This window comes from Oncorhynchus masou, chromosome 12, assembly GCF_036934945.1.
Source record: "Oncorhynchus masou masou isolate Uvic2021 chromosome 12, UVic_Omas_1.1, whole genome shotgun sequence".
NCBI lineage: Eukaryota > Metazoa > Chordata > Actinopteri > Salmoniformes > Salmonidae > Oncorhynchus > Oncorhynchus masou.
The window spans coordinates 89,609,700-89,633,985 of NC_088223.1; the positions used below are offsets into that span (position 1 = coordinate 89,609,700).

The following is a 24,286-nucleotide window of genomic DNA, read 5'->3' on the forward strand; positions in this document are numbered from 1 at the left end:
TCACCCAACCTATTGTGGGAAGCTTGTGGAAGGCTACCCAAAACATTTGACCCAAGTTAAACAATTTAAAGGCAATGCTACCAAATACTAATTGAGTGTATGTAAACTTCTGACCCACTGGGAATGTGATGAAAGAAATAAAAGCTGAAATAAATCACTTTCTACTATTATTCCGACATTTCACATTCTTAAAATAAAGTGATGATCCTAACTGACCCAAGACAGGGAATTTTTACTAGGATTAAATGTCAGGAATTGTGGAAAAACTGAGTTTAAATGTATATTTGGATAAGGTGTATTGTAAACTTCCGACTTCAACTGTATGTGGACAGCTCTTCCCCTGTGAGATCTACTGTAATTTGCTATTCGGGCACCAGGTGGTGCCATTTAATACTTTATCGTTTTAATCCATGGTTATGGTTAATTAGGAACAGTACCACTATGATGAGAGCAGGTGGGATAACAGCATCTTGAATGTTTGTTGAGATGACCTCTTACCAGCTCTGCTTATTAGTGAGGTGATGGGAGCTCATTAATGGCTAGAGCCCAGAACACAGGGATATTAAACCCCATTCAGTCTCCACACAGCCAGTAATGCCAGCGTACTGTCAGGACAGACAATACATGTATAACTTTGTATAACTTCAAACCCCTCACCCATACCCGGGCGCGAACCAGGGACCCTCTGCACACATCAACAACAGTCACACACGAAGCATCGTTACCCATCGCGCCACAAAAGCCAAAGGGAACTACTACTTCAAGGTATCAGAGCAAGTCACGGCACCGATTGAAACGCTATTTCGCGCGCACCACCGCTAACTAGCTAGCTATTTCACATCCGTTACACAATTTCTGCTTCGAACACAAGCAGCCTTCCTAATGGTAGACTACATTCACATCCTGCAAGATTCATAGGCACATTTCATAGTCTCAGAAAAAATATTGTAATGTATTTAATTCCTGCTCAATTTCCACTGAACTGTTCTGTAGCCATGTCTGAATCACTGCATTTATTGTTTCCCTGATGAAACATCGCCATTTCAAGTGAATATGTTTAGACTGAAAAAAGAGTGCAACATAGAATCAAAGAGCACTAGGCTTGACAATAATTTAAATACACCAAATGTTTTACTTTGATAGAAACACACATTTTCACGTAACAAAAATATAATTGCAACATGTAAAGTGCTGGTCCCATGTTTCATGAGCCGAAAAAAAAAAAATCCCAGACATTTTCCATATGCACAAAAAGCTTATTTCTCTCAAATTGTGTGCACACATTTTTTCTTAATCCCTGTTAATGAGCATTTCTCCTTTGCCAAAATAACCCATCCACCTGACAGGTGTGGCATACCAAGAAGCTGATAAAACAGAATGAACATTACACAGGTGCACCTTGTGCTGGGGAAAACATGGCATATTTCTGTCTGTAATAAATCCCGTTTGTTGGGAAAAACTCATTCTGATTGGCTGGACCTAGCTTCCCAGTGGGTGGGCCTGGCTGCCAAGTGGGTGGGCCTATGCCCTCCAAGGCCCACCCATGGCTCCACCCCTTCCCAGTCATGTGAAATACATAGATTACTGCCTCATTCATTTATTTCAATTTACCGATTTCCTTATAAGTAACTCAGTAAAATCTTTTCAATTGTTGCATGTTGCTTTTATATTTTTGCTCAGTGTACATATACTCAACAGCAACTTAACTCCACATTTCTTGCCACATGGTCATTATTCTAATCATTTTGCAGTTATTTTAATAGGTGGATTGACCAAGATAGAAAAAAAAGTGAGAATTGGCAGGGGATTCCCTTGCACACTGTGAGGTGGTGTGAGTGGAGAAGCCTCCATCTCAAACCCAGGACCTCCTGCTACAGCCCCTACCGTCCTCATTAGCAAGAAGCAGCTGGCTGCTGGGTGGAAGAGGGACGCTTGGGCCTGGGGAGGGAGAGGTCAATCTGGAACGTCCTAACAAAATGGATGGGTTGACAGATTCATCCGTTGGTCTTAAATGTTGTTGTTTTTTCAATTGTTGCTGGTTTGTTCCCCAGAAAATTCAGTTGTTCAGGGGCAGGTATGGTTTAGGACACAACAAGGACTATTTTTTAGATAAAAAAAAAATGTAACCTTTATTTAACTAGGCAAGTCTGTTACGAACAAATTCTTACTTAAAATGACGGTCTACCGGTGAACAGAGGTTAACTGCCTTGTTCATGGGGCAGAACAACCGATTTTTACCTTTTATCTTTACCAGCTCGGGGATTCGATCTAGCAACATTTCAATTACTGTCCCAACACTCTAAGCACTAGGCTACCTGCCACCCCAATTAAGGTTGTGTGAGATAAAAACATTGATGTGGTCAGACAAAAAGACAGTAATTATAAAATGGGTGTACATTTTTTGCAATAAAAGGCACATCATTTAACAACAGTTCTGTGTACGATGGACCACAACTCATTTTCTTTGGATCAGTGTGCAGCTTTGGATTCCGTTTTACCAGTTGCATTATTTTCTCATATAGAGTGGTCTGGGGTACTACAGACAATCACCCCAACTCTCAGTTTGGTCACATACCAAACAACATCTAACCTAACATATCTTCCTCTGGCCCGAGTGTCCTCCAAGGATCCCAGTTTCACCTCAGCAATCTGCGGAGCCTGCCATGGCACTAAACTGAGTAGGAGGATCTACTGGATCACCCACCCCTGAAACACACAGGGAGAGGTGCAGTAAGACAGAGACCCAGGGAAACAGTATTAGACATGAAAAGGTTTTCTGTCTGGAACACAAAGGCAACCACTAGACGGTATCATGCATGTGAAACAATTGCTTTGCAGATGACTGTTTTGAGTAATACAGATCGGAAATCAGAGAGAGAGATTACAGAAAAGCTCATCAGGAAGGAAGCAACTCTTATCTCCTGAGGTGGTGGGTCTTCTATCACGACTCATAAACACAGGCCCACAGACTGAAGAGGATTGTGAGGTATCTGAGAAACTACACTGACAAGATACTAAACTTAAAACACAATGTTGTCGTTGTCTGTGGAGGGTGCCTTGCCCTCTCACCGCCTGTTTCCTTTTTAACCTAATCAAGGACCTGTACTGATTGTGTGTGTGTGTGTGTGTGTTGTCAATCTGGGTTGTGAGGAAGAGCAGTTTCTGAGAGGAAGCGTGTCGGGATGGTTCAGAAGAGTTATGAAGGGGACAAAGAGAGCCTCTGTCCAGGCACGGCCTTGAGTAAGCATCACGATCATGTGTCATGACTCTGTTCGGCACCAACGCTAGCGAACACAACGACCAAACACACTCCAAGAGCTCTTAGTCTACTGCCAGCCTCAAATGCGCATGTACACACACACACACACACACACACACACACTTATTTGGCTTTGCATCATACTTCCAGAACATTCAAAAGGTAGGATGTATGCCATATAAAAACCCAAATAGTATCAAATCTAACCTTGGCGCCAAGAATCAAATCTCACGTGCCATTAACGAAACATTTATTTAACCGTATCACAAGAGACTAACTCAAACCTAACCCTCACTGTTCTGGCATGTTTAGTCAAAAAACATACAAGCAGAACACACATCAACCATATACCCATATGTAGCCATACATCAACCATATATCCATATGAAACCATACGTCCCTATAGTACCTGCAGTGAGTAGCTCTGCGTTCTTCCTGTCCTTTGTGATGTAGAGGGCTGTCATGAGGAAGAAGAGCCCACCCAGCACCCCTACGAAAGGGCACAGCAGGAAACTGTACTCCAGACTACGGAAACTCCACGTATGAGAGTCAGGCTGGTATGTACGCAGAGCGTCTGAGATCTACGGACCGATAAGGGCAAGAAAAGAGGCAGTAGTCACAGGGGTCTGACTCAATTCCATATTAAATTTTGTCAAATCAATGATAATTTAATGAGAACATTTTTTTTAAATTGAAATTGACCTCAACCTTGATGGTCACTGGTTACTGACGTACATGCACGCAGGTTAGCATTTTTGGCATGAATGTTGTTCTGGAGGCAAACCTCTGAGTGGTCACTAGCTGGCATCACCACAAAGTCATCAAATCTGATTTTAGACCTAACCCTAACCACACTGTTAACCCTACTGACTTACCCTTACCTTAAATTAAGACCAAAAAGCTCATTTTTGTTTTCATGACTTCTTACAATATAGTCAAATTTGACTATGCAGCTGGCCCATCTAGCAAAAATCGCTCAGTTCTGCCTCAAGGATAAGACTCATCCCAATAAATGTCAATCTGCGACATACACACCATACTGTAGGCCTAAGAGTTTTGATTGAACCATGAATGACAGTCTTACAGATCCTATCAGGTAAGGGCTTCCGGCATCTCCTAGGAGATGACAGACCATGATTTGCAGAGCTTCAGCTGTAGCTCTCCTGGTTGGCACCACCACATACTGAGAGGAGAAGGAATATATATATATATATCAGGCTTTGTCACATAAGTAGAATCAAGAATCAATAGCTTGCTCAAGTCAATTCTTTAGATGCAGGGTTGGAAAGGTATACAGAAACATATGCCTAACTCACTGAAACTGCTTGGTTAATGCCATTTGCCATCTGAAGAGTCAAACGAATCAGACTCACCAGTAGGATATCAGCTAGAACGGCCCAGTTCAGTGACAGTAGAGTCTCCCCAATGCCGATGAACACCTGAGCAGAATGAGACATTCACAGGTATCCAAAACAACATCTGGTCAACGTAACATTTGTTCAAAAGCATTTTAGCAGCTCCTAGTGAGAGCAGGACCTCAATCAAATTAATTTCTGAAGTATTTTGTCCATCAGCACTTGTCACAAAGTGATTTTTACAGTAACCTGGCAACCCCAAAGAGCAAGCAGGAAAAGCTAAAGAGCTGTTGTCATACATAAGTGGCAGGGATGCTTGTAGACGCCAGTACGATGGCGGCGAAGAAGCAGGGGGCGGAGCTGAGCATGCCCACAGCACAGATGAGGGGGTCTGCGTTGGGCACCCTGTCCCTCAGTTTCCTGGAGATGGTGCTGCCCAACGAAACACCCAAAATACCAGTCACCACCGTCACGACCCCAAAGATGTAACTGGACAGAAAGATATATTTTTTTAAACAGTTGAAACATGTAACTGAAATGTTATTGTTTTAAGGAATTCAAGTAAAGAGAATAAAAAGGTCAGAGTTCAAGGCAAAAAAAAGGCTTTCATTAATTTGTTCATTAATCTATCCACTCATTAATTTATTCGTTCATACCTGTCAGAGGTGTCGCAGGGTTCAGTGTTGCAGGGTGTCTGGATGCCCTGAGCGACCTGAGCACGGCTCAGGAAGATGGGTGTCCAGAAGGCCAGAGCTCCAGTCAGAAAAGCCATGGCAGTAACTCCCAGTGATGACCACACAAAACTCTTACTGCATGGAGAAACAAACAGACATATTAAACAAACAGCATTCACTAAGTTGGTGAGTTATATTTTGGAGAATGTTTCACAGCTTTGTCATTCTATTTTTTTTATTTTAAAATAATTTTATACATTTGACATGTTATGAAAATTCCATAAAATCCTGAAAGTTTCCAAAATTCCGGTAGTTTACTGGTAAACTTTGAAAGTTACCGGTAATATACCCTTCCCTTGTAACTCTACGGCATGGGGCTAGGGGCCTCCCACCCACTTTTTTGTTTTTGTTTAAAGGAACTCAGTCGGGGTCTTAACTTAGTTAGACAAAGGTGCAATTTTGAAATGTGGTTGTGCATCAGCAGTTTTCCTCTTGTTGTGTCAGTCACTGACAGTCACTCAATTAGCCCATGTCAGCTAAAATGTTTAGATTGCGAGGTAAGTTAGTCAAGCCAGCTATCTAAACCTGGTAGTAATCCTGGCTGAATTACCAACCGGGCAGGCAGGCTACGGACCTCCTGAGGGCCCCCATTGATTTTGTTAGTCCCTCTCATCATATTAACATGGCATAAATCATGACAAAATGTGTATAATTGCAGGAAATAATCTTAAAACTACAAAATGTGAAAATACACTACACGACCAAAAGTATATGGACACCTGCTTGTCAAACATCTCATTCCAAAATCATGAGCATTAATATGGAGTTGGTTCCCCCTTTGCTGCTATAACAGCCTCCACTCTTCCGGGAAGGCTTTCTGCAGAGACTTGATGCCATACAGCCACAAAAGCATTATTGAGGTCGGGCGCTGATATTAGGCGTTTAGGCCCGACTTGCAGTCGGCATTCCAATTAATCCCAAATGTGTTCGATGGGGTTGAGGTCAGGGCTCTGTGCAGGCCAGTCAAGTTCTTCCACACCAATCTCAACAAACCATTTCTGTATGGACCTCGTTTTATGCACAGGTGAACTGTCATGCTGAAACAGGAAAGGGCCTTGCCCAAATTGTTGCCACAAAGTTGGAAGCACAGAATTGTTTAGAATGTCATTGTATGCTGCAGCATTAAGATGAAAAACAGCCCCAGACCATTATTTCTCCTCCACCGAACTTTACAGTTGTCACTATGCAGTCGGGCAAATAGCATTCTCTTGGCATCCGCCAAACATAGATTCATCCTTCAGACTGCCAGATGGTGAAGCATGATTCAACACTCCAGCGAACGCGTTTCCACTGCTCCAGAGTCCAATCGAGCTTTCCATCACTCCAGCCGTAGCTTGGCATTGCGCATAGTGATCTTAGGCTTGTGTGTGTCTGCTCGGCCACGGAAACCCACAATTGGCCCATTGTCATCAGGGTTAGGGTTTGGCCGGGGTAGGCTGTCATTGTAAATAAGAATATGATAACTGACTTGCCTAGTTAAATAATGGTTAAATAAAATATACAAACCATTTAAATGAAGCTCCCAACAAACAGTTCTTGTGTTGATGTTCCAAACGGCCTCTGGATGCAACTCGGTAGTGAGTGTTACAACCGAGGACGGACTATTTTTACACGCTACGCGCTTCAGCGGTCCCGTTCTGTGAGCTTGTTTGGCCTACCACTTCACGGCTAAGCCGTTGTTTCTCCTAGACATTTCCATTTCACAATAATAGCACTTACAGTTGACCAGGGCAGCTCTAGCAGGGCAGACATTTTCCGAACTGGCTTGTTGGAAAGGTGGCATCCTATGACGGTCACTGAGCTCCTCGGTAAGGCCATTCTGCTGCCAATATTTGTCTATGAAGATTGCATGACTGTGTGTTCGATTTTATACACCTGTCAGCAACGGGTGTGGCTGAAATAGCTGAATCCACTAATTTGAAGGGGTGTCCACATACTTTTGTATATATAGTGTAGCTGTAAAATTGCTATCTTCTCTCTCCACCGCCAAGAGAGGGGTTACTATATGTTTTGCCCACGAGGTGGGTAGGCCCCGAAAAGGCTACTGCCGGCCCTGAGTCGGAGACACAGTATTCAATCAAGGAGACAAGATGCATTATGTGTTCTCATTTTGTCCCACTTCTTCAGAAGATACTTGACGTCCTCCAGGTAAGAGGTGTGCTCTATGGTACTTCCTCCATGGCCGTCAGAGGCCCCTCGTGGGGGGTTGGGGCACAACACAGCCAGCAGGAGCAGACCCAGGGAACCCAGGATGGGATTGAGCTGAGACAGACAGATGGACAGACAGAGATACCAACAGACAGACAGTGAGAACGGCAGACAAATATGAGTCAACAAACCAGGAGAGAATGTCTACTGCTCTTGCGCTCTGTCGCCAGGCAACAGGACTCAAGGAGGGATGGCATGATTTCATCTGCTTCTTCAGATAGAACAACTACTGTCCGATCTCAAATGACATTATTTCATGACAGACCCTGCTTGTGAACAGGAAGCTGCAAGAACACATCAGGGGTCTAAACATTATGCCGATTCTGTAGCAAAAAGTTTTGTCTGTTACAACAGAAACCGTTCACTCCAAATGGAAAACACAAACAAAAGTTCATATTGGACAAATTAAGGAATTTGTTGGTCCTGCCCCGTTTCATTCCGTTTGGTTCTTACACGGTAAATGTTTTTTTCGGAATGAATACACACCTGATGAAATATTGAGAAGATAATGTGCCACGGTGTGTGGATTAGAGGTGTGTTATAAAGATGTGCGTGTCACAACATGAGAACTAGAGGTGTGCTGCTTTATTTCAATACAATAGGTTGTGTTTCTGGGACTTACCCGTAAGGCCCAACGCCAGTCTCCAGTGGCATTGGCAACAGAGGATCCTATTATGTATCCCAGACCACTGAAAAACACAAACAGGAGGACATTGACATTGGAATGTGAACGAGCCTAATGCCCAAAAGGAATGCTAGTGCCCAACGTTCTGTTTGGGTGCAGAGACACTGATTTTAGACTTTGTTTGCTTTCTTTCTCCAGTGTGATTCCCCTTTTGCCTGTGACTTGATTACGAGATTTCTGCTATTTTGCAAAACCACTAGAGCAAGATGAGAGTCTGAATGCTCCCCTATTCCACGTGGATCTAGTCAAATCGTGTAGTGCACTAAATAGGAACAGGGTGCAATAGTAGTGCACTATATAAGGAATAGGTTGCTCTAGTAGTGCACTAAATAGGGAATAGGGTGCTCTAGTAGTGCACTAAATAGGAACAGGGTGCTATAGTAGTGCACTATATAGGGAATAGGGTACTCTAGTAGTGCACTAAATAGGGAACAGGGTGCAATAGTAGTGCACTAAATAGGGAATAGGGTGCTCTAGTAGTGCACTAAATAGGGAATAGGGTGCTCTAGTAGTGCACTAAATAGGAACAGGGTGCAATAGTAGTGCACTATATAAGGAATAGGTTGCTCTAGTAGTGCACTAAATAGGGAATAGGGTGCTCTAGTAGTGCACTAAATAGGAACAGGGTGCTATAGTAGTGCACTATATAGGGAATAGGGTACTCTAGTAGTGCACTAAATAGGGAACAGGGTGCAATAGTAGTGCACTATATAGGGAATAGGGTGCTATAGTAGTGCACTAAATAGGGAATAGGGTGCCATTTCAGCCACACACCATTAGTAGTGTGTTGAGGGCATCATGAGGATTAATAAGCTACGGTGTGGAATCTGACCTTCCAACAGGGATGAAGATGTAGAAGGCAGAGATCATGACGGTCCTCTTGGCTCCAGAGAACAGGTCTCCTATAATGGTTGGGGCGATGGTGGAGTAGCTGGCCTCTCCTGTCCCCACCAGGGCTCTCAACAGCACCAGCAGCCAGAAATACTGACAATGCAACAATACTGAAACTTTACCAGTCCATTCCAGGGGAGAATGACTGCCCCCCTCAGTGAAGCGATGAAGTTAAAAGACCAACCACTCCACAAATTTCTTGTCAATAAACTATAGTTTTGGCATGTCGGTTAGGACATCTACTTTGTGTATGACACAAGTAATTTTTCCAACAGTTGTTTACAGACAGATTATTTCACTTATAATTCACTGTATCACAATCCCAGTGGGTCAGAAGTTTACATACACTAAGTTGACTGTGCCTTTAAACAGCTTGGACAATTCCAGAAAATGATGTCATGGCTTTAGAACCTTCTGATAGGCTAATTCACATCATTTGAGTCAATTGGAGGTGTAACTGTGGATGTATTTCAAGGCCTACCTTCAAACTTAAACCTACTATTATTCTGACATTTCACATTCTTAAAATAAAGTGGTGATCCTAACTGACCTAATACAGGGATTTTTTTTACTAGGATTAAATGTCAGGAATTGTTAAAAACTGAATTTAAATGCTTTTGGTTAAGGTGTATGTAAATGTGTGTTGAGCCTGACTGATCTACAAATCACCTTGCATCATAAATAACTACTAAATATTATTTGCAGATCATTCAGTCACAATTTACCCATGATACACCACAATTTCCGGCCAATGTTTTACTTACCGATTCTGTGACAAAAGAGCTGCACAAGGTCATCACCACCCACACACTCAGCCCACCAATCATGATGAACTTCCTGTTGTAGCGGTCGCCAAGGTACCCAAAGATTGGAGCCAAAATAATGAAACTGCAGATGAAAACTGTAAACGCATTAACAATTTAAGTGTGTTTACAGATTGCAATATCATGAGACAGGATTATTCCTGTGAGAAGTAGAAACCTAAGTATTGGTGGAGGTGGAAGCCTTATTGTTGTCCATTAGTTTACTCGAATTAGGGTTAAGGGGGAAATAATACACAGTACTAGTCAAAAGTTTAGACACACCTACACATTCAAGGTTTTTTTTTTATTAATATTTTCTACATTGTAGAATAATAGTGAAGACATCAAAACAATGAAAAAACACATATAGAAACATGTAGTAACCAAAAAAGTGAAACAAGTCAAACGTGTTTTATATTTGAGATTTTTCAAAGTAGCCACCAGGCGTGCCTTGTTAATTTGTGAAAAACATCAAGCGCTATGATGAAACTGGCTCTCATGAGGATCGTCACAGGAAAGGAACACCCAGAGTTACCTCTGCTGCAGAGGATAAGTTCATTAGAGTTACCAGCCTCAGAAATTGCAGCCCAAATAAATGCTTCACAGAGTTCAAGTAACAGACACATCTCAACATGGGGATTCCCGAGTGGCGCAGCGGTCTCAGGCACCACATCTCACTCCTAGAGACATCACTACAAACCTTGGTTCGATTCCAGGCTATATCACAACCGTTCGTGATTGGGAGGACCATAGGGTGGCGCACAATTGGCCCAGCGTCCTCCGGGTTTGGCCGGGGTAGGCAGTCATTGTAAATAAGAATTTGTTCTTAAAACTGACATGCCTAGTTAAAATAAAGGTTCCATAACAATAACAACATAATCTGTTCAGAGGAGACTGTGTGAATTAGGCCTTCATGGTCAAACTGCTGCAAAGAAACCAATACTAAAGGACACCAATAAGCAGAAGAGACTTGCTTGGGCCAAGCAACACAAACAATGGACATGAGACCGGTAGAAATCTGACCTTTGGTCTGATAAGTCCAAATTTGAGATTTTTGGTTCCAACCGCCGTGTCTCTGTGAGATGCAGAGTAGGTGAATGGATGATCTCCACGTGTGGTTTCCACCGTGAAGCATGGAGGAGGAGGTATGATGGTGTAGGGGTGCCTTGCTGGTTACACTGTCTGTGATTTATTTAGAATTCAAGGCACACTTAACTAGCATGGATACCACAACATTCAGCAGTGAAATACCACCCATTCTGATTTGCGCTATAGGACTATCATTGGTTTTTCAACAGGACAATGATCCAACACGCCTCCAGGCTGTGTAAGGGCTATTTGACCAAGAAGGAGGGTGATGGAATGCTGCATCAGATGACCTGGCCTCAACGATAGCCCGACCTCAACCCAATTGAGATGGTTTGGGATGAGTTGGACCGCAGAGTGAAGGAAAAGCAGCCAACTAGTGCTCAGCATATGTGGGATCTTCTTCAAGACTGTTGGAAAATTATTCCAGGTGAAGCTGGTTGAAAGAATGCCAAAGAGTGTGCAAAGCTGTCATCAAGGCAAAGGGTGGCTACTTTGAAGAATCTCAAACATTAAATATAGTTTGATTTAACACTTTTTTGGTTACTACATGATTCAATGTGTTAATTCATAGTTTTTTATGTCTTCGCCATTATTTTTACAATGTACAAAATAGTAAAAAGAAAAACTCTTGAATGAGTAGATGTGTCCAAACTTTTGTCTGGTACTGTATGTACAGAAAAAGATATATATGTGGATTGAAAATAATCCCAACTACTACATTGATAGAAACCACAATCTGCAATATTACAGTTTATCTACCCCTCAAAAAAAATGTTTAAATTGAAATAATGTTTCACAGTATGCAAGATCATGAGACTGGATGATTCATTTTGTCAGAGTGAGGAACTGAGTGGGTAGTAAAGCATACTACTATCTCCTCATGAAGGCATTCAAAACAAAATGCCTGCCATCATGACACTGCAGTTTGTTTCGTTTTACCAATAACTGCAGCCACAATGCAAGGGAAATGTTTATGTTGATAATGCAATACACCACAGTCAGGAAAGCATCGTTAAAACTTTTGACAAATACTGCTGCACTATGCTTCTGACTGAAAAGCCTAGGGGTGAAAACAAAAAAGTCTCTGAGGTAGTCGAATGTTGTTGCCTAAATCAGCTTGTATTGGTTAAGTCTACCTCGGTGGTGCATCTCCACAATGCCTTCATTAAATGGCCCAGTCAGTGTTAGAGTAAGAGGTGCTCTGTTTTCCGACACTCGTGCTGGTCCACAGGAGCAGATGGTCATTAGGATTCAGTCGGAGTAGATAAAGTATGAATGTCGCCAGAATACTTGATCTCCGTGAAGAACGCTGGACAATATGTTACATGTGAAAACACAATCAGGACCAACAGACCCAGAACTAAATGGACATGATTAGGAGTTAAAAACATGTGGTAAAAACACACATGAACAGACCCTTCAGAACGTATTCACACCCCTTGACTCATTCCACATTTTATTGTGTTACAGCCTGAATTCCAAATGGATTAAATAGATTTTGTTTCTATCACCCATCTACACATAATACACCATAAAGTGAAAACATGTTTTTAGACATTATTGCTTATTTATTGAAAATGAAATACAGAAATATCTCATTTACATAAGTATTCACACCCCAGAGTTAATACTTTGTAGAAGCACCTTTACAGCTGTGAGTCTTTTTGGGTAAGTCTGTAAGAGATTTCCAACACCTGAGCTGTGTTCAAATACCTATCCTAACACACTGTATACTACATACTATTGGTTAATTTTAGTATAGCGCTTCACCGGTCTACCGTAAGTTGATGCCGTTGCTATGCAACTTCTTGCTAGCGTGTTAGCATAACAAACTACTAGCTAGACATCTTATGACTTCAATAACAATGTCCATTGAGAAAGCACAACGACTATACCACTTCGCTATGCTAAGAAAGACACGGATAATCAAGTGAATAAACGTTTGGTAGTTCGCGTATAGTTTGCATATAGGTAGCTAGCTAACATAAGGGTACATACAAGCAACAGCTGTAATGATATACTATGCAGTTCATAAAGCTAGCAAAGCTAACAAATTGTCAGCCAGCGTAACATGGAACGTACAGTAACATATTTGGAAAGTCATTACTTTTTATATTACATTGCGCAACATTTTCTTAACATTTGTCATAATTAGTTAAAGCAATGAATTTGTTTCCAATCTCGTCGGACTTCGAACGCCATTTTCTTCAAATCTGAAAATGGTGTGAAGCCACGCCCATCTTTTGGAGAAGTGCATTATGGGCCCTAAAAGCACAGAAATAGTGTCCACTGCTTGTATACTTCAAATGTTGGCATTTAATCCTAGTAAAAATTCCCTGTCTTGGGTCAGTTAGGATCACCACTTTATTTTAAGAATGTGAAATGTCAGAATAATAGTAGAGAGAATTCTTTATTTCAGCTTTTACTTCTTTCATCACATTCCCAGGGGGTCAGAAGTTTACATACACTCAATTAGTGTTTGGTAACATTGCCTTTAAATTAGATGATGCCATCTATTTTGTGAAGTGCACCAGTCCCTCCTGCAGCAAAGCACCCCCACAACATGATGCTGCCACCTCCCGTGCTCCACGGTTGGGATGATGTTCTTCGGCTTGCAAGCCTCCCCCTTTTTCCTCCAAACATAACGATGGTCATTATGGCCAAACAGATCTATTTTTGTTTCATCAGACCAGAGGACATTTCTCCAAAAAGTACCATCTTAGTCCCCATGTGCAGACGCAAACCGTAGTCTGGCTTTTTTATGGAGGTTTTGGAGCAGTGGCTTCTTCCTTGCTGAGCGGACTTTCAGGTTATGTCGATATAGGACTCGTTTTACTGTGGCTATAGATGCTTTTGTACCTGTTTTCTCCATCATCTTCATAAGGTCCTTTGCTGTTGTTCTGAGATTGATTAGCATTTTTCGCACCAAAGTACATTCATCTCTAAGAGAAAGAACGCATCTCCTTCCTGAGCGGTATGCCAGCTGTGTGGTCCCATGGTGTTTATACTTGCGTACCATTGTTTGAATACAGTTGCCTAGACATTTCAGTTTTTATTCATTTGTAAAAATGTACACTTTGACATGATGGGGTATTTTGTGTAGGCCAGTAACCAAACATTCTCAATGTAATCCATTTTCAATTCAAGTTGTAACACAACAACATGTGAAGAGTCGTATGAATAGTGTTCTGAAGGCACTGTAAAAACAGATTATCTGAGATGGTGTCAATGCATATTGCACAGGAAGTGAAGTAATCGTTGATCTATTTTCTTCCTGTTTTCTTGTAATGTGAGGGTATCTGTAGTCTGCACCCTCAGCATAATGTGGTTGTGAACACATTAACAGAAAAGGGTGTGAAATGAATGTACATTTGAATCATCATATACCTGTCTGTAGTAGTCCAGACGTGCTGTCAGTTATATCAAAGAACTTCTGGATACTGAGAAGGACCCCTGTGAGACAAAAAAGATAAACAGTATTGCATTAGTTAGTACAAAAGGGACCCTCCAATACTTATCAGCATCAGAAATGCCCAGTGGTGACCAGTCATTCAGGGCAGGTGAGGCAACTCCAAAATGCAGGTGTTTCAGCCTAGCTCAGTGCTTTTTGTGATGGTTGGGCAGCCATTGGAAAATAAGGAGCTTAGGTGTTGGTAGTGTGCTCTAATAATTTGGTCTATTTACCACTCTTAATTTCTCCTACTGTTCTGACTTGGTGGTGCACATGTAGCCTATAACCTGTTTCAGAGAAATGTAATCATTGAATGTTGTAAGAGCTTTCATTGTCTGCGTATAAGCCCCCTTTATTTATCCTAACGTTCTGACTTGGTGTACAGGGAGAACACTGTAAGAACAGACCATTTTCTGAATTGTGCCGCTGTACATTTTAAAAGCACTAAACAAATAGTTATATTGACAACGTCCATCCTAGCTCACTCATTAATGTCCTAATCGAAATTACAAATGGCCTCTTATCCGCTTGTCGTCCCCTTATGCCAGAGTTTGTAGATCTGAATTGTCATTAGAAACCACATTTGTTCAGCCATATCAGCTATGTTTTTTTTTAAAAGGCAGTAAATTAGGCTGAATTAACTGTTCCATTGCCAGACAAGGCTCTGCTGACAGCCAGGTGTAGCAGTGGCAAGATGTTGGGACTGCTATTGGGACAGCTTTATGTAGGCCCTAACAGTTTGTGGACACCATTTGTCACCGCTGTAGTGTAATTAATGTTTAGTGTTGTGTCGTGGCTTTGCTAGCATGCGTCCCACTTTATTACATTTGTTTGCCCCACCAAGATTTACATGCTAAAATCGCCACTGGGAATGCCTATGCATTATCTAAAACAAAACAAACTACAAATGCATCCAACAAGTGTATAGAGTCACAAGCTTGATGTAGGTTAGTGGCAGGAAACTTAGCAGTTATGAGCGTTTTGGTCAGTAAGTGAAAGGTTGCTGGTTCGAATCCCTGATGTGACGTTGTGCGCTTGACTGAAAAGTGGCCAGTTCCACCACAAAAAGGGGAAGTTGCTTGACTACAGGTGTTGGCTGTTTTCAAGAGAAGTGCTGAAAGACTCTCACCTGCGATTGTGTATCGGTCCATGTAATTGATTAAGTTGACATAACAGAGCACAGCTACTGTTATATAGGAGCGTCGTGGAGAGAGGACTGTTGTCTCCGCTGTGGATGGTTCATCAGTAGGAAGGCTGTCAGTTATGGAACCGTAGCGTGTGGAAGTTTCATTGGAAACTGAACTCAGACGAGTCTTCTCTTCATCCTTCAGAGACATCACTGAACCATTCGTCTCCATGGCTCCCAACCCTGAGATCTGAACAAGGAAGGGAACATATGAATAGGGTGACACAATTTGAGGGGTGGGCCAAACTCTATCAACTCCCAAATTCATATATGGAACTATAGATATAACTACATGTATTGCAGATTGCACCTTTAAGGTTGACATAACGCCTCTGACTAAGAGTGACATGCTCCTCAGAGTTCCGGTGATGAGAAAGACTATTGCTTTATCACATTTATTCATAGATACCACTGGTAAAAATCAAGAGTGTGTATGTGACGTCTAGCTAGGTTTGAGTCTAGCTAATCTCAGTTAACCCAGGCCGAATGTCCCCTCCCCTTCCAAAATTCGAAAGATGCTAACACCGGCGAAATCATGATTTGTTCAAATAACCAGTGACAGAAAAACCCAAACACCGGAACTAATGCTGCTCGTTAGCACACACATCCCGTTCTTTCCTGACAAATTCTATGGTACCAGTTATGTTTAAGTAGATCTGTCCACGAGAAATGAGTCTACCATACTACCGCAAACATACATTTAAGATGAAATCTCAGTCATAATTGAGTTACTGAGTGAGAAAGTAAACAACAACATCTAGGAGACTGATTCAGGGGGTGTGGCTTCTCATTATGCCCTGATTACTTTACAATTTGTATGATATACAATATGTTATGAATTGCAATTCATACAATATGTACCGATTACAATTTATTGTCGCTAACGTTAGCTAGGTTGCTAACGCTAATGTTAGCTAACTTTAGAGGGTTAGGGGTTAAGGTTTGGAGTTAGGTTAAAGGGTTAAGGTAAGGGTTAGCAAAGGTAAGTAGTTGCAAAGTAGCTGAAAAGTAGTAAGTAGTTGTAAAGTTGCTAATTAGCTAAAATGCTAAATATGTTCATGATGAGATTCGAACTCGCCAGCTTTCGGTTGCTAGATATTCGTCTGACCAACCACCCTACTTTTCGTTTTTTCCTTAAGTAACCGCCTGTCTTATGTAACCATACAATTAAGCAATAAAGCCCACGTGGATGTGGTGTATGGCAAATATACCACGGATAAGGGTTATTCTTATACATATGATGCAAAGAGCATTGCCTGGATACAGCCCTTAGCCGTGGTATATTGGCCATATATAAACAAACCTTATTGCTATTATAAACTGTTAAACAAAGTAATTAGAATGGTAAAAATATACCTGATATCCCACGGCTTTTAGCCAATCAATATTCAGGGCTCGAACCACCCAGTTTATAATACGTAACATATCATACTGATTTGAGTATACGGGGTTTACGTTTACTATGTTATGTGAAGTCTATGGGACCAGTCTGATCCACTCTAACCAACCACCCTAAAGTAACCTTCCATGAACGTGTACTATGTTACGTCTAGTCTATGAGACCAGGCTGCAGTTTCTGGGCAGCCTTTATGAGGGCAGTGCACAGACCTTTTCAGGGGACAGGTGCTCAAAATGAAAGACGCTCTCTATATCTCTCTGCTGCGCATATCAGCCAACCAGACCGTATATTGATGAAGATGTATGCTAAATCAAGTGTTATGCTGCTGTGGCAGTGCTGTTGATATTTAAAGCAGGTTGCTAGCTACACACACTGGACCGGTGAACGCATCTCTCAAGCCATGCATGTTTGGGATAACGGTGCAATCTCCATACAGGGCAGATCAACCAGTGCAACCAACGGATGGGGTGGCGAACTTGACAATGACTTGTGGGCAGTGGGTTCCCAAACAACAATTACAAAAAATGTATGCAAAAAAAACACGTTTGTGGGGAAATTACACCACCACCCACCCAAAAAGGGCACTTTGGAGACTGGAAGGACAAAGAGGCATGTGCTCTGGCGAAGGCAGTTGACTCACCCTACATGTAGAGAAACGCCAATGCCATCCTCCTCTCTTTCATGTTGAGAAAATGGTCTATCACTCTGTCACACCGTACATGCTTTTATTCTTTGTTGTCCAAGGCTACTTGGCTAAAATGCTTGCTCAATAGCCTAACTTCCATTCATGGGCAACATTAGCTAGTTAACATAAGCTTTCTTACATCTAGCTTCTGTACAAATCCTCTCAGGCCAGGGGCACAACAATGTATGAATTAATGGTTGGATTAGAATCATGTTGTAATCATTGGCCAGTACGGAGAATGAAGTAAAACCACAAGTCCATATCCCTATCTCCATCCATGGCTAATTGAGGAAAGGGACAAGTTTAGCTAGCCAGCCACCGGAGGACAACAACACAACGAGATGAAACAATTCAAGTTGTTTCTGTCCATGACATATGCCCTGAAAGCGATTTGATAGTAGAGATGCCAAATAAAAACGGACTTCCCTTGACATTTTTTAAATTTTCGCCAGGACCATTTTCAGTTGATTTGCTCAGTTCAGCTCAACGCTGATTGGCACATTGTTATACTTTTTTTGTTGTCAAGACAGTATCAGATAGATGGCCTATATTGTAGAGAGAAAGAGGGGCGCTGTTTAGCTCGCTATGATGCTTTCTCAGATGAGATACTTTATCCTGCCTTCATGTACATATCTACCTCAAATACCTTATTATTATCTATCCTGATGTCTAGTCACTTTACCCTGCCTTCATGTACATATCTACCTCAAATACCTTATTATTATCTATCCTGATGCCTAGTCACTTTACCCTGCCTTCATGTACATATCTACCTCAAATACCTTATTATTATCTATCCTGATGTCTAGTCACTTTACCCTGCCTTCATGTACATATCTACCTCAAATACCTTATTATTATATATCCTGATGTCTAGTCACTTTACGACATCTTCAACGCACGTTCTAATGAACTCGCACACCGAATCAGCGTATTCGTCAATGTTGTTGCCTGACGCAATACGAAACATGTCCCAGTCCACGTGATGGAAGCAGTCTTGGAGTGTGGAATCAGCTTGGTCGGACTAGCGTTGGACAGACCTCAGCGTGGGAGCTTCTTGTTTCAGTTTCTGTCTGTAGGCAGGGATCAGCAAAATGGAGTCGTGGTCAGCTTTTCCGAAAGGGGGGCGGGGCAGGGCCTTATATGCGTCGCGGAAGTTAGAATAACAGTGATCCAAGGTTTTGCCAGCCCTGGTGGCGCAATCGATATGCTGATACATTTTAGGGAGTCTTGTTTTCAGATTAGCCTTGTTAAAATCCCCAGCTACAATGAATGCAGCCTCAGGATGTATGGATTCCAGTTTGCAAAGAGTCAAATAAAGTTCGTTCAGAGCCATCGATGTGTCTGCTTGGGGGGGGGAATATATACGGCTGTGATTATAATCGAAGAGAATTCTCTTGGTAGATAATGCGGTCTACATTTGATTGTGAGGAATTCCAAATCAGGTGAACAGAAGGATTTGAGTTCCTGTATGTTTCTGTGATCACACCACGTCTCGTTAGCCATAAGGCATACGCCCCCGCCCCTCCTCTTACCAGAAAGGTGTTTGTTTCTGTCGGAGCGATGCGTGGAGAAACCCGCTGGCTGCACCACCACCGAAAGCGTCTCTCCAGTGAGCCATGTTTCCGTGAAGCAAAGAACGTTACAGTCTCTGATGTCCCTCTGGAATGCTACCATTGCTCGGATTTTATCAACCTTCTTGTCAAGAGACTGGACATTGGCGAGAAGAATGCTAGGAAGTGGGGCACGATGTGCCCATCTACGTAGTCTGACCAGAAGACCGCCTCGTTTCCCTCTTACGAAGTCGTTTTTTGGGGTCGCCGGCTGGGATCCATTCCGTTGTCCTGGTTGAAAGGCAGAACACAGGATCCGCTTCGCGAAAGTCATATTTTTAGTCGTACTGATGGTGAGTTGACGCTGATCTTATATTCAGTAGTTCTTCTCGACTGTATGTAATGAAACCTAAGATGACCTGGGGTACTAATGTAAGAAATAACATGTAAAAAAACAAAAAACTGCATAGTTTCCTAGGAACGCGAAGCGAGGCGGCCATCTCTGTCGGCGCCGGAAGTACTGCTTAAAACATGTTGGTTTTACAGACTCGAACCGAGAGAGGTTGAAAATGTCAGTGAAGACACTTGCCAGTTGGTCAGCGCATGCTCACAGTACACGTCCTGGTAATCTGTCTGGCCCTGCGGCCTTGCGAATGTTGACCTGTTTAAACGTCTTACCCACATCGGCTGCGGAGAGCGTGATCACACAGTCTTCCGGGACAGCTGGTGCTCTCATGCATGTTTCAGTGTTATTTGCCTTAAAGCGAGCATAGAAGTAGTTCAGCTCGTCTGGTAGGCTTGCTTCACTGGGAAGCTCTAGTTTGGGCTTCTCTTAGTAGTCTGTAATAGTTTGCAAGCCCTGCCACATCCGACGAGCGTCAGAGCCGGTGTAGTATGATTAGATCTTCGTCCTGTATTGATGCTTTGCCTGTTTGATGGTTCGTCGCAGGGCGTAGCGGGATTTCTTATAAGCTTCCGGGTTAGAGTCCCGCTCCTTGAAAGCGGCAGCTATAGCCTTTAGCTCAGTGCGGATGTTGCCTGTAGTCCATGGCTTCTGGTTGGGGTATGTACGTACAGTCACTATGGGGACGACATCATCGATGCACTTATTGATGAAGCCAATGACTGATGTGGTGTACTCCTCAATGCCATCGGAGGAACATATTCCGGAACATATTCCAGTCTGTGCTAGCAAAACAGTCCTGTAGCTTACCATCTGCTTCATCTGACCACTTTTTTATTGAGTCGCTGGTGCTTCCCGTTTTAATTTTAGCTTGTAAGCAGGAATCAGGAGGACAGAATTATGGCCAGATTTGCCAAATGTAGGGCGAGGGAGAGCTTTGTATGCGTCTCTGTGTGTGGAGTTAAGGTGGTCCAGAGTTTAATTTCCCCTTCTGGTTGCACATTTAACATGCTGATAGAAATTTGGTAAGAACGATTTAAGTTTCCTTGCATTTAAGTCCCCAGCCACTAGGAGCGCCGCCTCCGGGTGAGTGCTTTCCTGTTTTCTGGATACCTTTTCCATCTACTACTGACACTCCCTGTGTAGCTCCATTCTTGTATATTTTATTTCTCGTGTTACTATTTTTATTTGGATGATTCTTTTTTAACTCAGTATCTTTAGGAAGGTCTTAGACCCGCTGTATTTGGGTCATGTGACAAATAAAATGTTTCACCGCCCCCAACAAATGTCATTGGACATTTCTATTTTAGTCAATGCCAAAATATGTTTATCTTGTTTGAGGAAACACTGCAAATCACCCTTGTGATACAGACCAATCAGAATAGTGGGAACTAATTTTAAAACGCTGTAAACCGGATAAATGTGGTTGTTAGATGAAGAGGAAGGAAGAAAAGTTTAGCAATCCTCTACAAAGTGTCTCAACGTACAATAGTATTTGTCTGCGTCAACGTTCCACAGATACACCAGCCTCCTCCTCCTGGGTTTCTCGCAAAGAAGTAACCATAGTTACATCACTATGTCATTCAGAACACAAGGTGTGTTGTTAAACAGGCAATTTATGGTGTAACAATGGTGGCCAGAGTTCAAAAGGGTTTATGTTTATCAAAACTGTTTATGTTTAACTTTCCTGTGTTTGTTATAGACTTTTCTGGGCTGATAACCTCTGAATATAGTAGGAGATCTGATTGATGGGGATGTGCTCTGTGTTTCAAGCTATTGATTTAGAGCATGTAAACAGAAGGCCCCGTTAGGCCTAATGGTAGGATGTAGTTAGATCTCGATTCAATCAAAAGTGGTATGCAAAAGAATGTGGGGCAAGATATAATTATTTTAATCTTGTTGTCCTCGACGTATCAGCTATTTCAACACCTCAGTGATTTGCAAATGAAATACATTGACATTTTGACTAATATTGACATAGTTCACTAATATCACACTGTGTGTTGTAAATATGCAATGTAATCAAACATTTTGATGCTTTTTAAAACGATAAGCTGCGGTGGTTGTTTACGTCAACAGTAGCAGTAAAGTCTGAGAGAATCTGTCAGGTCCAGCGCAACAATACAACAATTATCTGCGCAGCTTCTTCTTCCCAGAGCAACATACTACAATACACTGGCATTGTTCAGACATAAACACACCAACAACTGGGCAGTTGTAGAAAAAGTATTCAATTGTCATACTTGAGTAAAAGTAAAGATACCTTAATAGAAAATGACTCAAGTAAAAGTGAATGTCACCCAGTAAAATACTACTTGAGTAAAAGTCTAAAAGTATTTTGTTTTAAATATACTTAAGTATCAGCAGTAAATGTAATTACTCCAATATACTTAAGTATCAAAAGTAAAATTTAAAGTATAAATCATTTCATATTCCTTATATTAAGCAAACCAGATGGCACACTTTTCTTGTGTTTGTATGTTACAGATAGCCAGTGACTCCAACACGTAGCATTTGTGTTAAGTGAGTCCACCAGATCAGAGAAAGTGGTGATGACCAGAGATATTCTCTGTTTCGTGAGCCCACCAGATCAGAGGCAGTAGGAATGACCAGAGATATTCTCTGTTTCGTGAGTCCACCAGATCAGAGAAAGTAGGGATGACCAGAGATATTCTCTGTTTCGTGAGCCCACCAGATCAGAGGCAGTAGGGATGACCAGAGATATTCTCTGTTTCGTGAGCCCACCAGATCAGAGGCAGTAGGGATGACCAGAGATATTCTCTGTTTCGTGAGCCCAACAGATCAGAGGCAGTAGGGATGACCAGAGATATTCTCTGTTTCGTGAGCCCACCAGATCAGAGGCAGTAGGGATGACCAGAGATATTCTCTGTTTTGTGAGCCCACCAGATCAGAGGCAGTAGGGATGACCAGAGATAGAGCCCACCAGATCAGAGAAAGTAGGGATGACCAGAGATATTCTCTGTTTCGTGAGCCCACCAGATCAGAGGCAGTAGGGATGACCAGAGATATTCTCTGTTTCGTGATCCCACCAGATCAGAGGCAGTAGGGATGACCAGAGATATTCTCTGTTTCGTGAGCCCACCAGATCAGAGGCAGTAGGGATGACCAGAGATATTCTCTGTTTCGTGAGCCCACCAGATCAGAGGCAGTAGGGATGACCAGAGATATTCTCTGTTTCGTGAGCCCACCAGATCAGAGGCAGTAGGGATGACCAGAGATATTCTCTGTTTCGTGAGCCCACCAGATCAGAGGCAGTAGGGATGACCAGAGATATTCTCTGTTTTGTGAGCCCACCAGATCAGAGGCAGTAGGGATGACCAGAGATATTCTCTGTTTCGTGAGCCCACCAGATCAGAGAAAGTAGGGATGACCAGAGATATTCTCTGTTTCGTGAGCCCACCAGATCAGAGAAAGTAGGGATGACCAGAGATATTCTCTGTTTCATGAGCCCACCAGATCAGAGAAAGTAGGGATGACCAGAGATATTCTCTGTTTCGTGAGCCCACCAGATCAGAGGCAGTAGGGATGACCAGAGATATTCTCTGTTTCGTGAGCCCACCAGATCAGAGGCAGAAGGGATGACCAGGGATATTCTCTTGATAACTGCATGAATTGGACCATTGTCCTGTTCTGCTAAGCATTCAAAATGTAATGACTACAACTGATTGTCAGTGAAAATGTTATGGAGTAAAAAGTACATGATTTTTCTGTAGTGAAGTAAAAGTAAAAATGGTAAAAAATATAAAATAGTAAAGTGCAGATACCCTAAAAAAACTACATTAAGTAGTACTTTAAAGTAGGTTTAACTTATGTACTTTACACCACTGCATCTGGGTATGTTTTTTAAACATGATATAGCCTACACACATGGACATGGGGTTCTGTAGTTAGAATATAACTTGAGTTTTCTTGTCATGACAGGTCAAAAACGCAGTTGTAGAACTCAGCGTAATGGCAACGTCAACAGTAGGCTACTTTAACGATCAGACTGAATTAAAAAATAAATAAAAAATCAAATATATCTTACATTTTGGTTAATGAAGTCTTGAAATCTTGAACATGTTGTTTCTAGATGATGATGGGAAGTCACAGTGTGTTGTCTCCAAAGCTGAGACAGAGACGGAGAGCATGCAGGAAATCCTCCGCAGGCTCAAATGGTAATATGCTGCGGGGATATTAAGTTAACAGTTAGCACAAGGGGCCAGCCCCCTCTGGGTTGGGCATATGCAATCACACAGTTCTTCACTGTGATGCAATGTTGAAAACAAGCCAATGGCCACATTGGAAACTAACACATTGCTATCTCTTACTGCACTCTACATACAATACTAAATGTTCGGATCCAACAGCTCAATAAATGAGCCAAATACAAGGTAACTTTGAAGCACAAAAAAAAAAGCCTGTTGTCATTCAACTGCTTTAGGCTACTTCAACATATAAGTCGAGTGGACTAGTTGTGCATTCAAAATGATAGGATTTCAAAGCTCTCAAAATGCAGAATGGACTTGGAGTAAACACTAAGTGACACACCAGAATTTGGGATACCTCTTCACAGCCCAGATAT

At 42.1% G+C, this 24,286-nt stretch overlaps 1 protein-coding gene across 2 annotated transcripts; it reads right to left on the reverse strand.

The window, feature by feature from the left end:
* Positions 1-1,109: 1,109 nt before the first annotated feature.
* spns3 (SPNS lysolipid transporter 3, sphingosine-1-phosphate (putative)) lies at positions 1,110-23,887 on the reverse strand. 2 transcript variants are annotated; one of them, XM_064982401.1, is made up of 13 exons: positions 23,750-23,887; positions 15,605-15,851; positions 14,412-14,477; positions 9,897-10,033; positions 9,074-9,225; positions 8,179-8,245; positions 7,468-7,610; positions 5,271-5,423; positions 4,914-5,103; positions 4,633-4,698; positions 4,344-4,442; positions 3,669-3,840; positions 1,110-2,706 (listed from the first exon to the last, which is right to left on the reverse strand). In XM_064982401.1, exons 2-13 carry the CDS (start codon positions 15,831-15,833, stop codon positions 2,642-2,644), a joined length of 1,539 nt encoding a protein of 512 aa, XP_064838473.1. In that variant the 5' UTR covers positions 15,834-15,851; positions 23,750-23,887; the 3' UTR covers positions 1,110-2,641. The 2 variants fall into 2 exon arrangements, with proteins under 2 accessions (XP_064838473.1, XP_064838474.1); XM_064982402.1 differs by lacking the exons at positions 15,605-15,851; positions 23,750-23,887 and having other exon boundaries at positions 9,897-10,020; positions 14,412-14,483.
* Between the last annotated feature and the right edge of the window lie 399 nt (positions 23,888-24,286).

Bases quoted from the DNA above. Each gene is read 5' to 3' on its own strand.
- spns3 (XM_064982401.1), bottom strand. From the start codon at position 15,833: ATGGAGACGAATGGTTCAGTGATGTCTCTGAAGGATGAAGAGAAGACT. The intron at 7,611-8,178 runs GTAAGTCCCAGA...TGTCTGTCTCAG, and splicing joins ACTGGCGTTGGGCCTTACGG to CTCAATCCCATCCTGGGTTC. The intron at 3,841-4,343 runs GTAAGACTGTCA...ATCGGTCCGTAG, and splicing joins GCCCTTACCTGATAGGATCT to ATCTCAGACGCTCTGCGTAC.